At 42.4% G+C, this 23,128-nt stretch overlaps 1 protein-coding gene across 1 annotated transcript in view; it reads left to right on the plus strand.

Annotated features, from left to right (window-relative positions):
- Window positions 1–1,698: 1,698 nt before the first annotated feature.
- The window catches only part of REC114 (REC114 meiotic recombination protein), a 736,723-nt gene continuing 715,293 nt past the window's right edge, over window positions 1,699–23,128 (plus strand). The window contains exon 1 of the mRNA XM_086959934.1: window positions 1,699–1,875. Within this exon, the coding sequence (XP_086816060.1) occupies window positions 1,699–1,875 (177 nt within the window). The remainder of the gene's footprint in view (window positions 1,876–23,128) is intronic.

Below are 23,128 nucleotides of genomic sequence, written 5' to 3' on the forward strand. Positions count from 1 at the left end.
AAAATGAGTAAGTTTAAAAAAAGTACACAAACGCTTTTTCGCCGTTTTAAAAGGTGCAATAATTCACCACAATTTGTCAGGAATCAATGCAGCTCGCAGCCCCAGTTGCCTCACTGGGGAGAGCTACTGTAGGGCACCGAGCGCGAGGAAGACTCGAGTTAAATATTCCAGGGGGGCGGGAGTATAGCGCGACTAGAGCGCTCTCCCTGCCTCCCTCAAGATGGCGCCCACCGTCGCCGGTATTGGAGAAAAGCGGCAATGCCGAAATGCGGAGTTTTTGAGTGTCAGCGATGTCAGTGTGCCTAACAAAGTAATTCCCCTTAACTGCAGGCAAGTCCCCCAAATATAGAAACAGTAAAATGAGTAAGTTTTAAAAAAGTACACAAACGCTTTTTCGCCGTTTTAAAAGGTGCAATAATTCACCACAATTTGTCAGGAATCAATGCAGCTCGCAGCCCCAGTTGCCTCACTGGGGAGAGCTACTGTAGGGCACCGAGCGCGAGGAAGACTCGAGTTAAATATTCCAGGGGGGCGGGAGTATAGCGCGACTAGAGCGCTCTCCCTGCCTCCCTCAAGATGGCGCCCACCGTCGCCGGTATTGGAGAAAAGCGGCAATGCCGAAATGCGGAGTTTTTGAGTGTCAGCGATGTCAGTGTGCCTAACAAAGTAATTCCCCTTACTGCAGGCAAGTCCCCCAAATATAGAAACAGTAAAATGAGTAAGTTTTAAAAAAGTACACAAACGCTTTTTCGCCGTTTTAAAAGGTGCAATAATTCACCACAATTTGTCAGGAATCAATGCAGCTCGCAGCCCCAGTTGCCTCACTGGGGAGAGCTACTGTAGGGCACCGAGCGCGAGGAAGACTCGAGTTAAATATTCCAGGGGGGTGGGAGTATAGCGCGACTAGAGCGCTCTCCCTGCCTCCCTCAAGATGGCGCCCACCGTCGCCGGTATTGGAGAAAAGCGGCAATGCCGAAATGCGGAGTTTTTGAGTGTCAGCGATGTCAGTGTGCCTAACAAAGTAATTCCCCTTAACTGCAGGCAAGTCCCCCAAATATAGAAACAGTAAAATGAGTAAGTTTAAAAAAAGTACACAAACGCTTTTTCGCCGTTTTAAAAGGTGCAATAATTCACCACAATTTGTCAGGAATCAATGCAGCTCGCAGCCCCAGTTGCCTCACTGGGGAGAGCTACTGTAGGGCACGTGTCGTCAGTCTCAGTGGCTAACAAATGTTTAGAGGGCCCTCCCCTGCAAGGTACACGGAGTGGCCCAGTTCTCAGGCCCGAGTACTGTGCTGAGGGGGGCCACTGCAGCTCAGGGCCCTCCCGGCACCTTGTGGGCTGGTGTTACGCCCCTTGTCAGTCACGCCGTGAGGTTCTCCTTTTTCTCGCACTTCTTGATAAATCCAGAACAAGTTATTACACGTCTTCCATAGTGTTTCCACCTTTCCATTCCCACCATATCCTAGAGTCTAGGGCCTAGACTAACACCTGAGCTTTACCAACGCACCCAACTGAAAAGACGCCGACGTTTTCAGGCCCCCCCCCCAGACGCGCTTCATCCGGCTACCCCACTGGCGCGCGCGTGTTCTTGCCTGATTTCTGTGGTGTCACGTTCTACGCCCTGTGAGAGCTTACGTAAGAACTTTCCCGGTGCGTCTCTCGCGCTTCTGTGTACCGCTCGCTTGTCTCTTGGGTATGGCGTGCGGAGAAGGGTCATTACCACACGTGCCCCAAACCACAGAATGTACGAGTCATCGCAGCCTCCGCAGCTTCGAGTGGACCCTACGGCGTTATGCTCGCTTTGAGCCCAGCAAGGCCGCGCCTCCGGACAGTGACACGCCAGGTTCCAGCGCCAACGCAGCCACTTGGAAGGTGAGGGATACCAGTACTAAAGGGTATACGGCAATAGCAACTTGGTTTGCATGTTTCCTTAAATTTTGCATCGTCGTGTACGTTTTAAAAGGTGGCATAAATGCAGAACCTTTTTGAGAGCTTGGTTAGATCGCTTCAGACGCAGAGCACCAGTGACAGCTATAGCTTGACCCTCAGTGAGGAGAGAGTGACTGTGAGTGGAGGTTAATTTGTAAAAGAAAAAGTGCTGGGGGCTCAACGTCTTGCTCAAAAACCCGTGGCCGACCCTATCTAAAACCTGGGGTTCGGGTGAATACCTAGACTGCTTAGCCTCGATTCCGCCTCTTTATTACACCAGGGCCAGTTTATCTCAATGGTTGGTGCAGTCTCTTTTTAATCCCGCTTTTCTCCTCTGGTACTGTTTTTTCACGTCGTTGACTTCCTCATTCAGGGCCATATGTATGAGGCCGTTTTTGAATCGCAAAGGCCGAAATTCGCAGAATTTCGCCCTTTGCGACTCGCAAAAGGCCGTTTTGCACGTTTTGGAATGTATGAAACATTCCCAAAATAAGGAATTGAAAACTTGTGCGTTTCCTTATTTACCATAGCATTTGGGGAATCGCAAATTTGCGATTCGTTAAATTCTATGTATGTAGCAATTTTAGCTTGTGAATTTTGTTTAAGAATTCCCAAATTACCACCAACTTTCAGTTGATGGTAACTTGCGAATTCTTCCAGAAATGCACAAATTGGCATTTTTAAAGGTGGCATATGATGCACACACATGCCCATAGGGCATGTATGTGCGCCATATGCACACACATGTTCTTTTGAGGGGTGCAGCAGAGTGTCTTTGAGACACCCCTGCACCCTTGCAATAATTCTCAAATTGCGATTAGCAAATTGCGAATTCGCAATTTGAGAATTATTTTGCATTCATTCCTGTGGGCCTCCTGGCCCATAGGAATGCTATGGAAATTATTCCTTAATTGCGAATTCGCAAAATGCGAATTCGCAAATAAGGAAGCTTAAGGAATTGCAAATAAAAAGCGATTTTGTTCATACATACCATTTTGCATTTCCTAAATAGGGATTCCCTAAAATTCGCTATTTAGGAAATGCAAAATAGTTTGATGATACATATGGCCCTCAGTCCCATCTTTTGTGGGTTTCTTGCTCTTGCTCAAAATTTAATGAATACAATTGTAAGCGCATTGTTGAAAAAGAAGGTATCCACCAACAAGCAAAATCTAGGGAAAACACGGAGACGGTAACGTGGAATTTCTCCGTATTTTATTCGCTCTATCCACAATAGTACATGAAGTAGTAACAGCATACAGTTGAATGCCTAAACGGCATAACAATGCCCAATATTTACATGCCAGCCCATTTCAAACCACAACCACCAATCAGCCCCAACCTAACATGTTCTTTTAAAGAGCAACAGAGATGCGCATACCCACTTCATATGTAAACAATAACCATGCATTCACACACACGCAACCGCCAAGGATAACAGGTGCCTCGTGCCCTCGCGAGTGGAACGCTCTTCCTACGGAGATCAGAGCCAATCCTTCCACAGCCTTTTTCAAGAAACATGTCAGATGGCTATTCCTGAGTGAACATTAATTGCATCAAACTGCACGCCTTCCCAGGCCCACCTGTCCACTGATTTGACAAATATTTTACTATGTTGTGTAGATTTATTTCATGCATGTGTTAAATTGTTATTTTACGCTAGGGCCCTTTGGAAACTGTACTCTGAAGCCTTACTAGCTGGGCCGACTACAGATTTGAAACTTATTTTACTATGTTGTTCTGTCTGTTAAATTGTTATATAAACAACAGAAGAGTGTAGTTTCAAACAAAAATCAGACACACTAAAAACAAAGTGTAGAAAACCGGTTTCCTACACTTTGTTTTTAGTGTGTCTGATTGGCCATAGAATGAAAAAAAAATTTGGACACAATCCAGACATTTTTAAAACACTTAATCACGCCATCACCTGTCACCACAAATCCAGCTCCGCAGTAGCTATTTGGAAAAGTGGACACTGTACGCTTGTTATTGCCCTGAAGGGTCCCGGGCATTAGTTCGAGAGGATTTTTTCCTCTTGCCCTCCCCCTGTGGGAGTGGCTATTTCATCGATATTTTACCTGCAAGTACCCCTGTCCTGATGAAGCCATAAAGAGTCTACTGGCAGAAACGCGATCGCGACTGTGTCGACACTCTTGTGTTAAAGGAGTCCCTTTATCGTTATTTGTATTTGTTTCAACTTCTTGCGCCCTGTTTTAAGCTAGTTTTGTGAGAGAATTTTCTTCTCAGGCACTAGTAGGATTCCCTTTTAGATTTATATCAATCATAAGTGGGAGTGAATATATTTTGAGAAAGGTTTCAATTATCTTTCTTAGGGTACGCTGTTGTATATATAATGTATATGTTGTATATATATGTTGTATATATGAATTGTAAAGAATCTATGTACTGTGTATAGTAGGATTATTTAGATATTATTTTGTCTGTGTTATTGTTTGGATTAATTTTGTGTGCCACTTTCTCTTGTGATACGTTTATATGTCCTTATAAATTATGATTAGTAAGATTTGTTTACATTAAGTTGTAAAGAACAAGATAATTTACTATTTCTTGGTTCATAACATTAAATGTGAAATCTACCCCTTAGTACAGTTTTTTCTACTTTTTCATCGTTTTGATGACCCCTGCTCTGGTATGGGAGGGTGATGTGGGCAGAACCCCTTTAGTATAACCAGGTAACTGGCGGTGCAGCACACCGGGGAGGCACTTGGCCTCTTGATGATGAAGCATGTCACCAACTAGGTTGGTGAGAGGGCTTTCTTAAAGAATCTAATGAGATTCTTCATACTCGCTCTTTTTGTTTAAAACTACACTCTTCTGTTGTTTATATGATTTAGACTGGAGGACCAAGAGTGTTCCTTTTGTTCCTTCCCTCACTCTCTTTTTGATACCAGATGGTAAATCGTTATGTCACTCTAGGGCACGTCTGAAACTGGACTAATTGGGACGACTACCCGGTCTTTGAATTTCATTATTTTCTCCCTTTTGTTTGACAATATGTTTAATCGTGCTTTCAACACTTTGTACAGCGCTCTGATACCTGCAAGGGATATGTTAGCGCTTTATAACACTTATCAAATAAATTAAATGCTGGCATGACAGGGACAAAAAAAGGTTAAGAATAGAAAATTGGTAGCCCTTTATGGACCGAGATGTGGAAAAGTTGTGCAAGAGTGTTACATGTGTAAGGATGCAGACAAGTCAATAAGTTCATGTTTGTGTCCTTGGACCCCTTTACCATTACCTGATGGTTCGTGGGAATAGGTTTCATTGGACCAATGTACAAATTGCCAATAGAAATGAGGTATGCCTTTGTTTATATTGATTATTTTAGCAAATAGTTTGAATTTGAATTTATGGGCATTCCCGCCACTAGCAATGTGCTAGACTTCCTGAAGGAGGTCTTCGCCAAGGAAGGTTTTGCACAACATATTGTAAGTGACGATGGCTCACAATTTTTATCATCAGAAATGTTTGAATTTTTAAAGACCTCTGTTAGACCTGGCAACTTTTGGCGTGGTTTTCCCAGACTTAATGCTTTCTGAACTCCTATTTTGACTGTGTGCTGAACTTTGTTGTTGCTGCCTTTAGGACTTTGTGCCCTTTTTCACTGCTGACCAGTGCTAAAGTGCATGTGCCCTGTGTACAAAATGTAACAGCATTTGGTCTCTCCATGAATGGCATATTTGAATTACTGATAAGTCCCTAGTACAGTGCATTACATGTGCCCAGGGCCTGTAAATAAAATGCTATTAGTGTGCCTGCAGCACTGATTGTCCCATCCACATGAGTAGCCCCTCTAATATGTCTCATGTTGCCATTGCAGAACCTGTGTGTGCAGCCTAAACTTCCATCTCGACTTGACAAGTTAACTTAGTTGTCAGGCCATACCTTTTTATTGCACACAGGTCACCATTATAGTAGGTCCTGGACAGCCCATGGGCAGGATTCAGTGTACTCAAAAAGATAGGACATATACTTTTCAGTGTTGCTTGTCCTAGTAGTGAAATACTCTTAAATTCGTATTTCACTGCTACAAGGCCTATCTCTCCTGTAGGTTAACATTGGAGCTGCGTTGTAACGTTTTACAAGCTTAACTTCCAATCAGGAAATAAGTTTGGTGTCTCTAGACTTGCAATTTAATAACACCTCTTTTAGTGAAGTTGGATTTTTAATTGCCGATCTGAAAATGCCTCTTTTGGAAAGTTGGCATTTTCTTACTTTAACCATTCTGTTCCTTCTGCCTGAGGTGTGTTGCTTGCATCCTGATGGCCCATCACTAGGCTGATGGGACTTCCAGAGTGAGAGGGAGTTGATGCGTGTCTGATGCCAGGGCAGGAAAGGGCAGTGTCTGGTGCACTACAAAGACCTTTCTTTGAAGACTCTCTACTTCAAATTCTAAAGTGGATATAAGTACTGTACCTCTGACACCATACACTCAGAATGCTTCTAGAACTGAGGGCATTCGACCAGGAATAAGGGTTCTTGTGCTGCCAGTAAGGACTGCCACTTTGCTGCTATCTTTGCTGTGTTGGCCTGCTGCTGTTTCTTGCTTGGGAGTGAGGGGACTGGACTTGACCCTCTATATCCTGCATCTCTAAACATTCTCTGAGGAAATGTTGGTCTTGCCTCCCATTTCTGAAGTCTCAGGGATATCAAATACTTCACCTACATAAACAACTCATAAACAGAGAGGCAACAATATCAACAAGACAATAAGTAAAACAATTATTCTTGAGGCTTCTGTGTTGAAGATGTGTGCTTCATTATTGTACAAAGTCAGAAAACAACAGCGCAGCCAATGCGTTTCATCCTCAACAGGGCTTTATCAGGGTATAAAAAAATCACACTCAGTGTACTTTTTCAGGCAAAACCGTCATTCAGAAGGTACCAATGGCGTATCACTAATCATGCCTTGTGATCGGAAGAGTCACATCTACCATCCAGACGTGAAGTAAACCTAGCACTGGCCTAAGTTACTGGGAGACGATGCCAGTTCCATACAGGTGTAGGGACCAATCTGTCCTATCCCGTGGTCCTAAAATCCCTAAGGTCACAGGGATATGGTTTGGTACCCAAGCCATGTTCGGCCAAAGTACACTTTTTTATCAGATCCGGAACAATGAGCAGCGGACCATTGAGGTGGGCAACATTGTCAATTACTACTTGATTATACTTTGATGTGACATATAGGGCGGTGTGGCTTTAATTTCCTTGGCTGCTTAAGGTAATTTGAATTTTGACTTCACCTGCATCTTATTACCAGCTCCTGAGCTCCTCTGCTGCGAGTCCTGCTCTGCCAGGTGGAGCCAAATCTAGTCCTGGGCCCTTGGACTTAAGTGTTTAGCGTTGCAACCCAAGAAACCAAAGCATCGACACCGGCATGTCGATCAGAACTGGCACCTTTCTCTGCGATATCTCAGCTGCCTGCACCGAAGCTGCAGACACCGCTTGCTGACTGTGCAACGCAGCAACCTGGGTACAAGGCAGCCCAACTTTACCAATGCAGCAGCGTCGCATAACCACTGCTGCCTGTGCCCCTGATAACGCATTGATAATGTCTGCGACGCACCGTCCCCACAACCCAGTGGTTCAAAATCAAGGCATCGCCCCACTGCACATCGTTGCTTGATATAAGTGCGTCAACTGCATCCCCTCCTTTGTTCAATGCATCGTGCTTGAGCATCAACGCATCCAAGGTATTGTGAGCGGGTCCGCTTGACTCCTAAATCCAGCCTGCGCTACATCGTGATCATACTGAACTTTGGGATTTTCCCCAGTCATTCGCGACCAGATAGCCCCTGTTGGAGCTATTGATTTCTAAGCACTGTATTTTGATTTAATCTTGCAAAATTTGTATCTTGATTTATGTATGTTGGATTTTGATCATTTCGTCTTGTTTTGCTCAGATAAATATTGGCTATTTTTCTAAACTGGTGTGGAGTACTTTTGTGGTGTTTTCACTGTGTTTTGTGTATGTGTGTGTGCACAAATAATTTACACATTGCACCTTTAGTTTAGCCTTTGCTCTGTGCCAAGCTACCAAAGGGTGAGCATAGGTAAACTTTAAGTGTTTACTAAACTTATCTTGACTAAGATTGTTGTCCCTGCTTCAACAAGGACCATACCTCTGCTAACAAGAAACCTGATTTCGAACAGCCTCTGAAATTAAACACTGTAAATCATCCTAGTATCATCCACAAAGTAAGAGGCAGGTTGGATGTGCTAATTGAATTATTAAGGAAACCATTCAATTGACATTGCAAACAAAAATACTTGAAAAGGGTGAATTACTATCCCATCTTTGGGCCCATCATACCTCTCCCCATAATGTTATTGGTACCACTCCTTTTAAATTGTTGAGGACGACCACCCTTTACTAAGCTAAGTTCACTTTATTGTAAAAAAGCCTGCTGTTGATAATGATAACCTTCATGGAACAAATGACAGATTGCATGATGTTGTTGCTGAAAGACAAACCAAAATGAAACAGTATCACGACCAAAGAACCGCAGTAACCAAGTCCAACATAACAGTAGTGGGAGATGACAAGTTTGGAGAACCCTTACGTGTGGTAAAAACCTCAAGTTCAGTCATCATATTCGAAAATGACAGATGGTGTCACATGATGTACGGGTCATATCATCTGTGGCAGAAAGTGTACAGCATTCCGATATTAGTGACAGTGCCAGTCTTTAAAGTTTTGCTAGCAATTCCGGTTTCTTGTTATGCCTTTAGATGCCGGTCAGTGAACTGGTTCATTCACCCACCGCCTATGGCATAGTTGGGGATGGTTTGAGGCATATAGGTAATGCCCAGGATAGATCTAATGCTAGACCTTTCCGCAATGTGGGAATGCCTTCAAAATTTAAGGATCTTGTAATAATTTCCCTTTTTTAAAAAAAAGGAGTAGCAGCGGAGATCTAGTGTCTGTGATGTTTATTAAGCATAGTTTTCATTATGTAGTAAATGGTATGCCATTGCCTTGATGTTACCCATTGTCCCTTTCCCATCCTCTATCTTGATGGTCACGTGGGTTCTGCGTGTGGGATATAGAACGTTCTGGGGTTTTGATGGTTGGGAATGGGGGCAGTGGGGATTCTTACATTCTGAGGGAAGTTATATTAGGAAAAAGTTATGAATCTTTGTATTTCCTACCCTGGTTCCTGTTGTTACTACACCTTACAGTATTTAAAACACCTATCCGTGGCACCAGACACTCAGTTTCTTCATCTGTGTAACTAGATGAAATTATTGGTAAAAGTCCTTTGCCTCTGGACTCTGACATGGCTAAACAAGCATTGGCATAGCCATGCAACACTTGATGTTGTTGCACCAAGGATATTGTGCTGGATAACTAAAACACTTATAAGGTCCCAAAGGCGAGACCTATTGGCTATGCCAATGCTAGTTTTTATAGCGCTACTCATAACAACCCCACGGTGTCAAAGCACTTTACATCACACAACATGTTATATAGAGGCAATAAACTAAACTGTGGAAATCTTTCTATATGAAACGTAATAAAAAACAAGGAGTAATTAATGTTATGCGATCTGCCTCAACACTTTCTTTGCAGCAGGTATATTAACCCTCTGTACTACACTATGACGAGTCAAAGCTGACACTAGACAAATCGCCCATCTCACTCCAGCAAAAACATTAATCACATGGTTATCTTGACATTTTTTTTGTTGCCTGAAAAATACTAGGCATGCAAGTAAACAGCAGGTGCTTTTAAAACCGAAAGTTATTTCTGAACATGAACACAGCGCCTCCCCCGAGCCAGGTGTGGCTGCACGGGTCGCACCGTCCTAAAGCCGGCCCTCCCTTCATTAGCCCTATCCTCCCATCCAAATTTCTGAAGCTGCTCTTCAGATTTATTAGGCGGTGCTGCGCTGGCATTAATACTTGGGAACATCATACTGGTCGTTATTACTAGGCATGGATTAGTTGCTAATCACTCCAATTTAGAGGCTCCCTGGTCGCCGAAGTAATGGCAGTCAGTACTTTTCCAACAACAATCAATGCTTATCTTTATGCGCCCAATAATCTCTTAACTGAAGAGTCAGTGGGCTTCAGAAATATCAGCACACTTGCCACCACAATTCCACCCATTAAAGCGCACGTTTTCCATAATGGCTACTCTGGAACCCATAAAGGATTAGTGTTGAAAAAATGAGTATAGTGAAGTATGAAGTAATTTGAGTGGTGGATATGTTATTCAGTTATTTGGATAGAGAAGGGTAGGTTGCGGGATAGAAGAGGGAAAGAGGCTTGTATTTATATAGTGCTTGCTACCCCTTGATGGGGTTTTGAGGTGTTTCATTATCGAGTAGCACGCTACTCTGGAACCCATAAAGGAATGGTGGTGAATTAGTATAGTAGAATAAGGAAATTGAGAAGTAAATGGCTTACACCAGCACCAAACACCACAAGCAGGGTAGGAGGGACGCACGGGGTCCAGATGGTTAACACAAGCACCAAATACCACAAGCAGGGGAGGAGGGACACACGGGGTCCAGATGGTGAACACCAGCACCAAACACCACAAGCAGGGGAAGAGGGACACACGGGGTCCACATGGTTAACACCAGCACCAAACACTACAAGCAGGGGAGGAGGGACACACGGGGTCCAGATGGTTAACACCACCAGCACCAAACACCACAAGCAGGGGAGGAGGGACAAACTGGGTTCAGATGGTTAACACCACCAGCACCAAACACCACAAGCAGGAAAGGAGGGAACCACGGCGTCCATATGGAAAACACCAGCTCCAAACACCACAAGCAGCAGCGGGGAGTCCGACATATCTTGAACCCTGCTGAACACCACGAACAGCAGACACTACAAACAGCAGGGGTGGGGGCTTCGTGGAGTCCAGGGGCGAAAATTCGGAAACACTCCAAAGGGTGACGAAGAGCCCGGACTCAAACACCACTGGCAAAATATCTCTAGGTGTTACTGGCAGAGCAATTTAACAATCGTGCATAAGAATAGACAGGTAGTAGTGGCTGGGCGGGGCATTATTCGCTAATAGTTCCTTTCTAAAGGCTGAGCCCCGCTGCCCTCGCCTGACACCTCGGGCATGCAGTAGGATTCATACACCTCTGCGGGCAGTTAACGTGCCATAAAAAACCGCAGTAATAATGGAGCAGGCGCTAAACAAATACCCAAAAAGTGATATGTAAATATCTTCGTAGAGTTCACAAATAGAACCTGCTAGGGAGAAGTCATTGTGGCCACGTACCTGTAAAAAACAGACAGCGGTCACCACGGAGTCAACCCTCACTCCTGAGAAGAGGCCTGGTTCACACTGGGACCGGCCGCCGCCAAACACTAGCAAACCCACAACAGGCCTGGGGACAGAGGCTGCAAGCCCTGGAACCACTACTCAGTGAGTGAGTGTGTGTGTGTGTAAATCAGCCAGGCTCCTTTGTGTGCCTGTGGGCGCAAAGGGCTGCTTAGCAGTACCGTTAATTCTTTTGATGTACATGTCAGCCTGCTTCATGCCTTCCTCTCATGGCCTGGGGATGTGCAAAAGGTTTAGACGGCCCTCAGAGGTATGCGTAATCAACCACGCTCTCGTTGCACACACCAGAGAGTCTTGTGCACACTGGACTAAAACCTTGAGATGCGACGGTCTGCACCAGGGGCCCCAGAGTGACAGCATGCAACAGGAGCTACTGGCTGTCCCATCAGATGACGGCATGTTAAAACATGGCCTTTCCCTGCTCGGGGTAGCATGGTCAACATTTTAGTCTGTTAGCACAAAGGGGATCTTGCACCTTGGAGGGTGGGGGTGGGGGGGCTGCTCTACTGTCTCTCTAGTAAGTGCAATAGATGCGCGTGCGTGTGGCCTTCAAAGAAAAACAAAAAAAAGACATTTCTCAGTATTGTAAGCAGGTCCTCTGACTATGCATAACGGAGAATGAGATCTCGGCCCTGGTTGCACTAGCCTGAAACCCTCCCAGCTCGTTTTGCGCTTTAAGTGCCCACCTCTGAAACTCACGGCCACCCTAAAGGCACCATGGGATGGCAGGGATATATGACGTTTTAAGGGCTGGCACACACAACAATATACACTTAAATACAAAAAGGTGCTGTACGATATGTTCGGTCGATGGAAAATTTGATGAAGGCAAATGTGGTAGAATAGAACACAACGCGTTTCGGCCTGAGGCCTTCATCAGGTGACCGTCATTTCGTTTTTTACACAGAGACAGGTGTACAAGTTCCTATATGGACAGGGATAAAACACATAGAGTACATACATCATTATTTTATAAAGATTGATATACATTTACTGTCTAAGCAGACATCGCGAGGTTGAATGAAAAAGGAAGGGAGTCTTGTTTTAACAACCTACTGATGCTCTAAGGGTCAATTATTGTTTTGTAGACATTTATTATAGATTATATCTGATTACATGATACATTTCCAATATGTGTACAAAGTAGACTAGCAGTCCTATATCCTATGTTATCCTAACAATTTTCAAGCAATATATAACAGATAGTTATAAAACACTGACAGTTAAAGTCTCATTATATCACCCATCTTATCTATGTGATCTAACTAGGGTTTTCAGTGTTTCTGATAGATATAGTTATGAAAAAAGGCATAAAGAGGGAGAAAGAAGAGAGAGACTAGAATTATGTATAACGAGTAGAAGGGTACAAACTTAGATGTTAGTAATATCATAAACAAAAAAAGAAGAGAGTTCATGAGCTCTAAGTGAGGGTGTTATCTAAAAAGGGATGAAAAGAGAAGAAAGGGAACAGGTACTGAGAGGCTAATTAACAGCTACTTATTTACTCACTTTAATTAGTTATCCTGTAGAGTAGGTTCCAGTTATTTCATAAAACGGAGGTTCTGTTGTTTTTGATATTAAGGAGGTTTCAGCAGGAATTATGTAGCACTAAGGAAATAGATATGCTCAGTTTTATATCACGAAAAATATATAGACGACCGTTTTTTATTTTATGTAGAATAGTGAGTTATCTAGAGATACCTGATATTTGCTGTTTCCACTTCTTATTTTCAATCAAGGTTACTCATAGGATATATTTTTTTGGTTGAGTAACGATTCATAGGCATAACTTATTTCGCTCCAAATTGGTTCCACAGTTATGATCTACAGGAGAAAGCCACTTTTAGATTATATATATATATATATATATATTTTTCTGTCCCTTCAGATATATAGAGGCTAATCCTACTAAATAGTTAGAGCCTGGAATGTTAATCTAAGCAAAGGTTCTCTCCATTGGAATTGGCTTATATTGAAGGCTGAATGCTGCGCGATAATTAACCTGTTTTAGTTATCAAAGACATGTTTACTAGCGGTACCCTGTGTCTGAACTCTTAGAGCTTCGTTTAGAGATGCCATTTTAACAGGTATTAAAGAACTGTATTAGGGGATTCTTACCTTAAAAATAACTACGTCGAAGGAAGGATATTTTTCTAATGATTATGTCATCGTTATTTATATTTTCACACACACCATTCCTGAAAATGTTATTGAAAACGCAAAGTTATAATCTCTACTTTCTTTTCACACAATACTAGGTTTAAATTTTTCTATTATGTCCTTTTGTTTAAGAAAATACCTTATTATAAATTGTAGAGAGGACTGGTCTCACTAGATAGCCTCTTCCAAGTTTTGGTATCTGAAAGCAAAAAACGGGATACACGAGTATAGAATGAGTCCATCTCTTGTATGGGAGTGTTGTAAGATAAGGGGGTTCTATGCTAAAGCCTACCCTGATCTAAATAAACTTACCTCGTAGATGTGCGCGCTTCTCCGTAGTCAGGGGGGTCTGCTGGTGTGCACTTCCAAACGTGCCGGCGTGAAACTGAAGGAAAAGTCGCCCGGTATTTATAGGTCAGGTGAGGGCTTTAATTGGTGTCAGCTGCATGGCCTCGTTATGGATTGGTTACGTATTTTTAAAGACAAAGGATCCCTTTTTGATCTTGTATAGATAGAGACTAAAGACGGCTAAAATGTAGTTCCTCCAGAGGCTAGTGGACTACAATAGAAAGCAACGATAGTTTTACCGGGTGATGTTAACCCAGATTTCTTTTAGCAAGAAACAAATAGTCCTTATGTCTTATATAAATGACCAATGTGGCGCATATAATTTCCTTTGTGATAGAGAGCGTCAATATTTGTATATATTTCCTAATTGGAAAATATTCCTACTTTTATCCACGAGCGTTTATTTTAAAAAACAACGCATATTTAGAAATGAAGAGAATAATTTGCTGAAACAGAAAAATTAGTTTTAAACAAAGTCAGGATGTATAATGAGAAAAAAGAATATATGATCATATATTCTTATGAGAGGGGTATTCTAAAGAACAAAGAACTATATCTGTTCTCATTATTCCAGAAACAATATAATTTATAATTTGTAATGGGCTGTGTTATAGGGAGAGGTAGAGGTGCACTTTCCTATGAGGGGACAAATGACATCACATGTTCTCTACCTACGCTATTATTCTGTTTAGGAACACAGGAAGTTATGTATATTTATCTCCAAATTGGAGGTGGTAAAGAGCAGTGCACTCTATTTTAATGAAACTGGCTGCCATGTATGTGACTGAGAAATTACACAATGGCCTGCTGCCAAGGGATTTCAGAGTTTAATCCCAGTCTCACAGTGTCCAATGTAAATATCCAAAAAACTTCGCGTTTTTTGCGGATTTTGTCTGTATCAGCTCCTGGTCTAGGCACGATTTTTTCTAGTACAATCCATTTTATTTGTTCTGGTTTGTGGTCATTTTCAATGTAATGTGGTACCATAGGGGCATTTTGTTTTCTAGTACGGATAGCTGATTTGTGTTCGGTCACTCTTGCGTAAACCGAACGGGAAGTTTCACCGACATATCCCTTACGTCATGGACATATCAACAGATAGATGACGTTTGTCGTTTTGCAGTTAGTCATATAGGGTAAACTGATTAGAGTCTCATTGAATTTGAATTCTTCTGTTTCTATTGCCAGTGGGCAAATTTTACAGATCCCACATTTATGTAAGGGATATGTCGGTGAAACTTCCCGTTCGGTTTACGCAAGAGTGACCGAACACAAATCAGCTATCCGTACTAGAAAACAAAATGCCCCTATGGTAGAACATTACATTGAAAATGACCACAATCCAGAACAAATAAAATAGATTGTACTAGAAAAAATCGTGCCTAGACCAGGAGCTGATACAGACAAAATCCGCAAAAAACGCGAAGTTTTTTGGATATTTACATTGGACACTGTGAGACTGGGATTAAACTCTGAAATCCCTTGGCAGCAGGCCATTGTGTAATTTCTCAGTCACATACATGGCAGCCAGTTTCATTAAAATAGAGTGCACTGCTCTTTACCACCTCCAATTTGGAGATAAATATACATAACTTCCTGTGTTCCTAAACAGAATAATAGCGTAGGTAGAGAACATGTGATGTCATTTGTCCCCTCATAGGAAAGTGCACCTCTACGTCTCCCTATAACACAGCCCATTACAAATGATAAATTATATTGTTTCTGGAATAATGAGAACAGATATAGTTCTTTGTTCTTTAGAATACCCCTCTCATAAGAATATATGATCATATATTCTTTTTTTCTCATTATACATCCTGACTTTGTTTAAAACTAATTTTTCTGTTTCAGCAATTTATTCTCTTCATTTCTAAAAATACGTTGTTTTTTAAAATAAACGCTTGTGGATAAAAGTAGGAATATTTTCCAATTAGGAAATATATACAAATATTGACGCTCTCAATCACAAAGGAAATTATATGCGCCACATTGGTCATTTATATAAGACATAAGGACTATTTGTTTCTTGCTAAAAGAAATCTGGGTTAACATCACCCGGTAAAACTATCGTTGCTTTCTATTGTAGTCCACTAGCCTCTGGAGGAACTACATTTTAGCCGTCTTTAGTCTCTATCTATACAAGATCAAAAAGGGATCCTTTGTCTTCAAAAATACGTAACCAATCCATAATGAGGCCATGCAGCTGACACCAATTAAAGCCCTCACCTGACCTATAAATACCGGGCGACTTTTCCTTCTGTTTCACGCCGGCACGTTTGGAAGTGCACACCAGCAGACCCCCCTGACTACGGAGAAGCGCGCACATCTACGAGGTAAGTTTATTCAGATCAGGGTAGGCTTTAGCATAGAACCCCCTTATCTTACAACACTCCCATACAAGAGATGGACTCATTCTATACTCTTGTATCCCGTTTTTTGCTTTCAGATACCAAAACTTGGAAGAGGCTATCTAGTGAGACCAGTCCTCTCTACAATTTATAATAAGGTATTTTTCTTAAACAAAAGGACATAAGAGAAAAATTTAAACCTAGTAATGTGTGAAAAGAAAGTAGAGATTATAACTTTGCGTTTTCAATAACATTTTCAGGAATGGTGTGTGTGAAAATATAAATAACGATGACATAATCATTAGAAAAATATCCTTCCTTCAACGTAGTTATTTTTAAGGTAAGAATCCCCTAATACAGTTCTTTAATACCTGTTAAAATAGCATCTCTAAACGAAGCTCTAAGAGTTCAGACACAGGGTACCGCTAGTAAACATGTCTTTGATAACTAAAACAGGTTAATTATCGCGCAGCATACAGCCTTCAATATAAGCCAATTCCAATGGAGAGAACCTTTGCTTAGATTAACATTCCAGGCTCTAACTATTTAGTAGGATTAGCCTCTATATATCTGAAGGGACAGAAAAATATATATATATATATATATAATCTAAAAGTGGCTTTCTCCTGTAGATCATAACTGTGGAACCAATTTGGAGCGAAATAAGTTATGCCTATGAATCGTTACTCAACCAAAAAAATATATCCTATGAGTAACCTTGATTGAAAATAAGAAGTGGAAACAGCAAATATCAGGTATCTCTAGATAACTCACTATTCTACATAAAATAAAAAACGGTCGTCTATATATTTTTCGTGATATAAAACTGAGCATATCTATTTCCTTAGTGCTACATAATTCCTGCAGAAACCTCCTTAATATCAAAAACAACAGAACCTCCGTTTTATGAAATAACTGGAACCTACTCTACAGGATAACTAATTAAAGTGAGTAAATAAGTAGCTGTTAATTAGCCTCTCAGTACCTGTTCCCTTTCTTCTCTTTTCATCCCTTTTTAGATAACACCCTCACTTAGAGCTCATGAACTCTCTTCTTTTTTTTGTTTATGATATTACTAACATCTAAGTTTGTACCCTTCTACTCGTTATACATAATTCTAGTCTCTCTCTTCTTTCTCCCTCTTTATGCCTTTTTTCATAACTATATCTATCAGAAACACTGAAAACCCTAGTTAGATCACATAGGTAAGATGGGTGATATAATGAGACTTTAACTGTCAGTGTTTTATAACTATCTGTTATATATTGCTTGAAAATTGTTAGGATAACATAGGATATAGGACTGCTAGTCTACTTTGTACACATATTGGAAATGTATCATGTAATCAGATATAATCTATAATAAATGTCTAACAAAACAATAATTGACCCTTAGAGCATCAGTAAGTAGGTTGTTAAAACAAGACTCCCTTCCTTTTTCATTCAACCTCGCGATGTCTGCTTAGACAGTAAATGTATATCAATCTTTATAAAATAATGATGTAAGTACTCTATGTGTTTTATCCCTGTCCATATAGGAACTTGTTGTACACCTGTCTCTGTGTAAAAAAACGAAATGACGGTCACCTGATGAAGGCCTCAGGCCGAAACACGTTGTGTTCTATTCTACCGCATTTGCCTTCATAAAATTTTCCATCGACCAAACATATCGTACAGCACCTTTTTGTATTTAAGTGTATATTGTTGTGTGTTTTTGTTTACAATAGGTATTGCATGTTATTTATTGTCACTGGTATGAAGTATAATTGTTGTTCTATGAACTAAATTAATATACGTTTTAAAGAAGAAATATAAAATCTTGTTGTTCAAAATGGAAAAAAAGACATAAAAATGAAACAAACAATAAGAAAAATAAAATAATCATATATCTTTCATACGTTGCTGTCTAAGCGAATTATTACTGTCAATGTAATGAATATGTAAAATGAGGTTGCAACAAGGGCACTAATATTATCAATTGGTTTGCTATTTTTCTTCTCAACTCATGTCTGTGTATTCCCTACGATTAGCAAGCCACTAGTTTGTAGGGGTCCCCTTTCTTTCCAAATTGTGTTTTAAGGGCTGGCACCATTGCACTAAATAAATTATCAAGGCAAATAGCAGCGTGCACGGGGAGTGGGTTAATTGTCGAGTTGGGCCTTCACGCTTTCCGTCCCCTGCACACCTCACCTTTTGACGCGATTGGGCCGTGCACAGAAAGTATTTACCGGCGGCTTGAGCCAGGGCTGGGTCCCGTGATTTCTGGATACGCAAACTGTAGAATCCTCCAGGGGGAGCTCCACTGTTGGTATTCTATTGAAGACTGGAGTTCACTGGGGACCTGAACGGCAACAAGGCGCAGATTCTTCTTTCAAGTGCCTCCAACAACGAGGGACAGACCCGCATAGACTCTAGGAGTCACGCCCCGTAAATGCAGTTCTCAGAAAAACTTAGGAATGAGCTCGACTTTTGGAACGGAGCAAAAAAAAAAGCGCTGAAACACAAATGCGGCCGCGAAAGTGAAACAGTACTGTGCTAACAAGTGGGAGGGGTGGGGAAGTGTGAGTGAACACATGCCGATTCTCTTATAGGAGCAAGCAAACATATGTTGCCAAAGCTCGCTCCCACAAGGGAATCGCCAAACGTGCACGCATTGCCATTGAAAGCAATGCAACGCGTGCACGTTTTTGGCTGAAAAGCGGAAGCGATTTCTATAGGTCTTTTTCCTATGCAGCACATGCGCGCTGCGTAAGCGAGACCTAAAAAATAGATGAATTCACACCATTATTGGAAGTTCTGACAGAACAAATAGAGTCCGAGGGCCTGATATAGAGTTTGGCAAGGTACTCTTTCACAAATGTTGATAAAGTACCCTGTTCCCAAACCTTAGTTTTGCAAGCTCTATTTTGAGTTGGGCAGATGGTCAGTTTTCCCACAGCTGTGCTCTGCTGTTGAAAAACTTACTTTGATGGCCCAATAGGGTCTGTCTGAGTAACAACATCAGACAGCACACCCTATTTAGCACATATGGTCGAATGTCCTTTTTTCTGTCCATTACAAATAGAAACAATAATGACTCCATACGCTGTAAAGAATATCCCAGAGTGTGGGGGCCATTAATAAAAGACGGTGGCTGTGCACTAAACTTTCAGTACCTTCAAAGGAACCGCCATAACTGCATAACTGTGGCACCTGTGAATGCACAAAGATCACCATTGTACTGGTGGTGAACTCAAAATATAGTGATCTTCTAACAGACCAAGTGAAAACCTTTAAGGGCTAAATCTGACTCTAAATTGCAGTGGCCCCATGTTTTTCTAAGGAGGCTGTAGTGTCCCATGACAACTGTCAGGGTTACGGAGTACCAAGTCTGCGTAGTCTTCCTCCCTACCCTACCTCTTTTTTCCATCACTCAACACTTATGTCTCTTTATCTCTCTCTTGCAGGCTTTTTGTCATCTCTCCTTTTCCCATTTGTCACCACTGTCCTATCTTTCTCTGTTCCTTCTTTCTCACTTTACTGTCTTTCCCCATCTTATTGTCAATAAATATTTTATTGGCCTTGATGCGAGCTAGGAAAATGGCCCATTTGACTGCTATTGGAGTAGTAAAATACAGCAATTATCAAAGTTTAGTGGGGCTCCCTCGGGGCTCTTGGCATCGGTACCACTGCGCCTGCTGCTTCACTGGTAGTTACGCTTCTGCTTGCTTTGTATCAAAGAATGATGATGAAAAACAAGTCTCGGACGCAAACAATAGATGGTAGATGTCTACCACTGACAACCAAAGAAGAAGTCATAAATATGTGTTTCATAAACTGAAGTATGTTTTTTAATGAAATCTAAACATTTGTTGCATAGTACAAGTAGTATGAACGCGACTCTCTAATTTGGACTTCTCTTTGTACCTAGCCCCAAGCCTTTCACAATAAACCATCAAGTAATAATAGACCGTCCTTTAGGCAGAAGCTAATGCAGTTGGAACAACAGCCTAACCTGCTCGGGCTGCCCTTATTATAGCTATTAAAGTCAGAGAGAAAGATTCAGCACAAAGATAACGTCTTTACAAATACTGCATATAGCGATTCAGAGGATGGCTTAAATTTTATTTGAACTGACGTTTAACAAGCTTGGCGGAAAGCAAGTGTGTAACAAAAATTGAATCACCACGTCCACCTCATACAAATTGACAAGTTACAAGGGCACAGTATCAGTGTACTCAGCATCCAGGGTTGCTATGGTACATTGGCCTTGACAGTCTGGGGGCTTAGGGGAGGTGGTGGTAGTGAAGGGATCACGCTTTAACTCCTGTAAGAAACGCAAGCGTGCAGTTCATGATGGCGCCTAAGATTCCAGTGAACAAGATTCATGATTTAGAGGACCATCTATGTGTATAGCTAGACGACGACTTTTGACGAATGTTTGACAATAAGGTCTTCTCACCTCTAATTTCTTATGGAGCCAGAGCAAATTGCTTGCAAATACCAAACAGAGGAGACTTATCAGTTCTGATTTGTACTTTTGGTATGCATGAAAGAGTTTGAATGCATGCATGTTAAGATTACCGCAAAGTAAGAGGGCAGTAATCAAAGACCATCATGTCATCTATTGGAATACTAAGGGGATTGTGTATCTGGTCCTGAAAAAAGCCAACCAACCTTTTCAGGCAATCAAAAGGTGTAAGACAAAAGGCGGAAATCTTTGGCAGCTCTTGGGTCCAACGCCTGGAACTTACTTCCTTACCATCTGAGATTCACGCACTCAGAACCTCTTTTTAGTAACCTACTAAAAACCTGAATTCTTGCAGCCTTCCACTCACTGTGCTTTTAATCACCCCGTTATATCCAGCTACTTTTTTTGGAACCCCAATTAAGTTTCTTCCTAGCAGGATGCTCCTTTGCAGCAATAGTTGTGCTTTATAAATAATATTTAAAAAAAAGGCTGAAATACTTAGCCAATATACATTAATTATAATTACACCCTCTAACAGTGTCGCTTTCAAACAATCAATCAATCAGGGAACTGTCAAGCGCAATACACACCCGTGAGGGTCTCAAGGTGCAGTGGGGTGGTAAGTAGCTCCGGTCAGAGAGCCAGGTCTTGAGGGACTTTCTGAAGATGTGCAGAGAGGGACCGAGTCTAATGTCGATCAGGAGCTTGTTCTAGGTCTTGGCCGCGATGTAGGAGAAGGCCATACCACCCGTTCTGGCTCGGCGGATGCGCGGGGTTTCGGCAAGGTCGGCAGATCGGAGGTTTCTCTTGGGTACGTAAAAGGAGATTCTCTCGTTGAGGTATTGGGGTCGGGTGTTGTGGAGGCATTTGTAGGTATGGGTGAGTGTCATGAAGGTTACTCTCTTCCCAACGGGGAGCCTGTGGAAGTCTTGCAGGTGTTGGGTGATGTGTTCTTGTCAAGGGATCCCAAGGACGAGTCTGGCTACGGTGTTCTGTATGATCTGTTGTTTATGGAGCAGAGACTTGTTGATTCGGGCGTAGAGGGCATTTCTGTAGTCCAGTCCGCTAGTTATGAGTGCGTCGGTGACTGTCTTTCTTAATTTGGGGGGATCCGTTTGAAGGTCTTGTGAAGGGTGTTGAAGCAGGTGGCGGCGACGGAGTTGACCTGTCTGGTCATGGAGAGGGAGGAGTCAAGTATGATGGCGACATTCCAGGTGTGGTCCATGGGGGTGGGCGGGCTGCCGAAGGCGGTTGGCCACCAGGTGTTGTCCCATGCGGTGGGGGAGGGTCGGAAGACGAGGACCTCTGTCTTCTCCGAGTTGAGCTTCAGGCAGCTGCTGCTCATCCAGGATGCAACGTCCTTCATTCCTTCCTGGAAGCTGAGTCTGGTGGTGAAGGGATCCTTGGTGAGGAAGAGAATGAGCAGGGTGTTGTCGACATAGGAGACTATGTTGAGTCTGTGCTGTCTGAGGATGGCGACGAGGGGGGCCATGTAGATGTTGAAGAGCGTAGGGCTAAGTTACGATTATTGAGGTACTCCACAGTTGATGGTTCTGTGGGTCCGGAGAGGAAGGGTGGCAGTCTGATTCTTTGGGTTCTGCCGGTGAGGAGGGAGCGGAGCCATTCGAGGGCGGTTCCCTGTATACCATTGTCATGGAGTCTGGCGTTTGGTGTGCAATGGGAGACCGTGTTGAAGGCTGCATAGAGGTCGAGTAGGATCAGTGCCGTGGTGTGGCCTTGGTCCAGTGGTTGCAGATGTGGTGGATGTGGCGGCGAGTAGAGCAGTTTCTGTAATGTGGTTGCTACGGAATCCGGATTAGGAAGGGTCGAGGATGGAGTACTCTTCGATGAATTTTGTTAGTTGGGCTTTGACGGTCTTCTCAGTGACTTTGGCCGCCAAGGGGAGTGGGGAGATGGGTCAGTAGTTTTTGAGGTCCACAAGAGTTGGATCAATATAAATGACAATCTGCAGGAGACTCAGTAGCAAGTACAGTACTCACTTCCTCCATATGGCTGCCATTTGTAGCGGAATTTGAAATTAACTGAAGTACATTCTCCCCTCTCTCCGCACCCCCTCAGCTGGGGAGAAATAGCTTTGATGTTGCCCACAAGATGAAGGGCAACAAAAGGAGTTGGAGAACTACTGAGGAGTCCTCGTGGCCTACTGTTTAGATTCTATGGCAGGGCCGGAGGCTTCGGATTATGCCTTCTTCCTTCACTTTATTATTTCCACAGCAGCAAGAAAGACAAAGAAAACTACTTTTCCCATGAACACTTGGGAAACAGGAAAAACAAACATAAGTCCTTTGTCGGTCTCCACAACACTGACAGCTCCCATCATGCCCCTCTGCTGCTTCCTCTTCCTTTTTCATCGCTGCTCAGCAGCAAGGTAAGTGGTTTTTCTTCTCTCTCCTGAGGTTTTTGGGGACTGTGGATATTGCGTTTGGTGTGCTGGTTAAGCGCTGGTGTTTCTCACCCTCACAGGTTCCCCTCGAAATCGCGGGACGCTTTTAGCGCTCTTCACAAGATTTTTGACCCTTTAGGAGTGCGGTGCGGT

Source organism: Lissotriton vulgaris, chromosome 2_2 (assembly GCF_964263255.1).
Source record: "Lissotriton vulgaris chromosome 2_2, aLisVul1.2, whole genome shotgun sequence".
NCBI lineage: Eukaryota > Metazoa > Chordata > Amphibia > Caudata > Salamandridae > Lissotriton > Lissotriton vulgaris.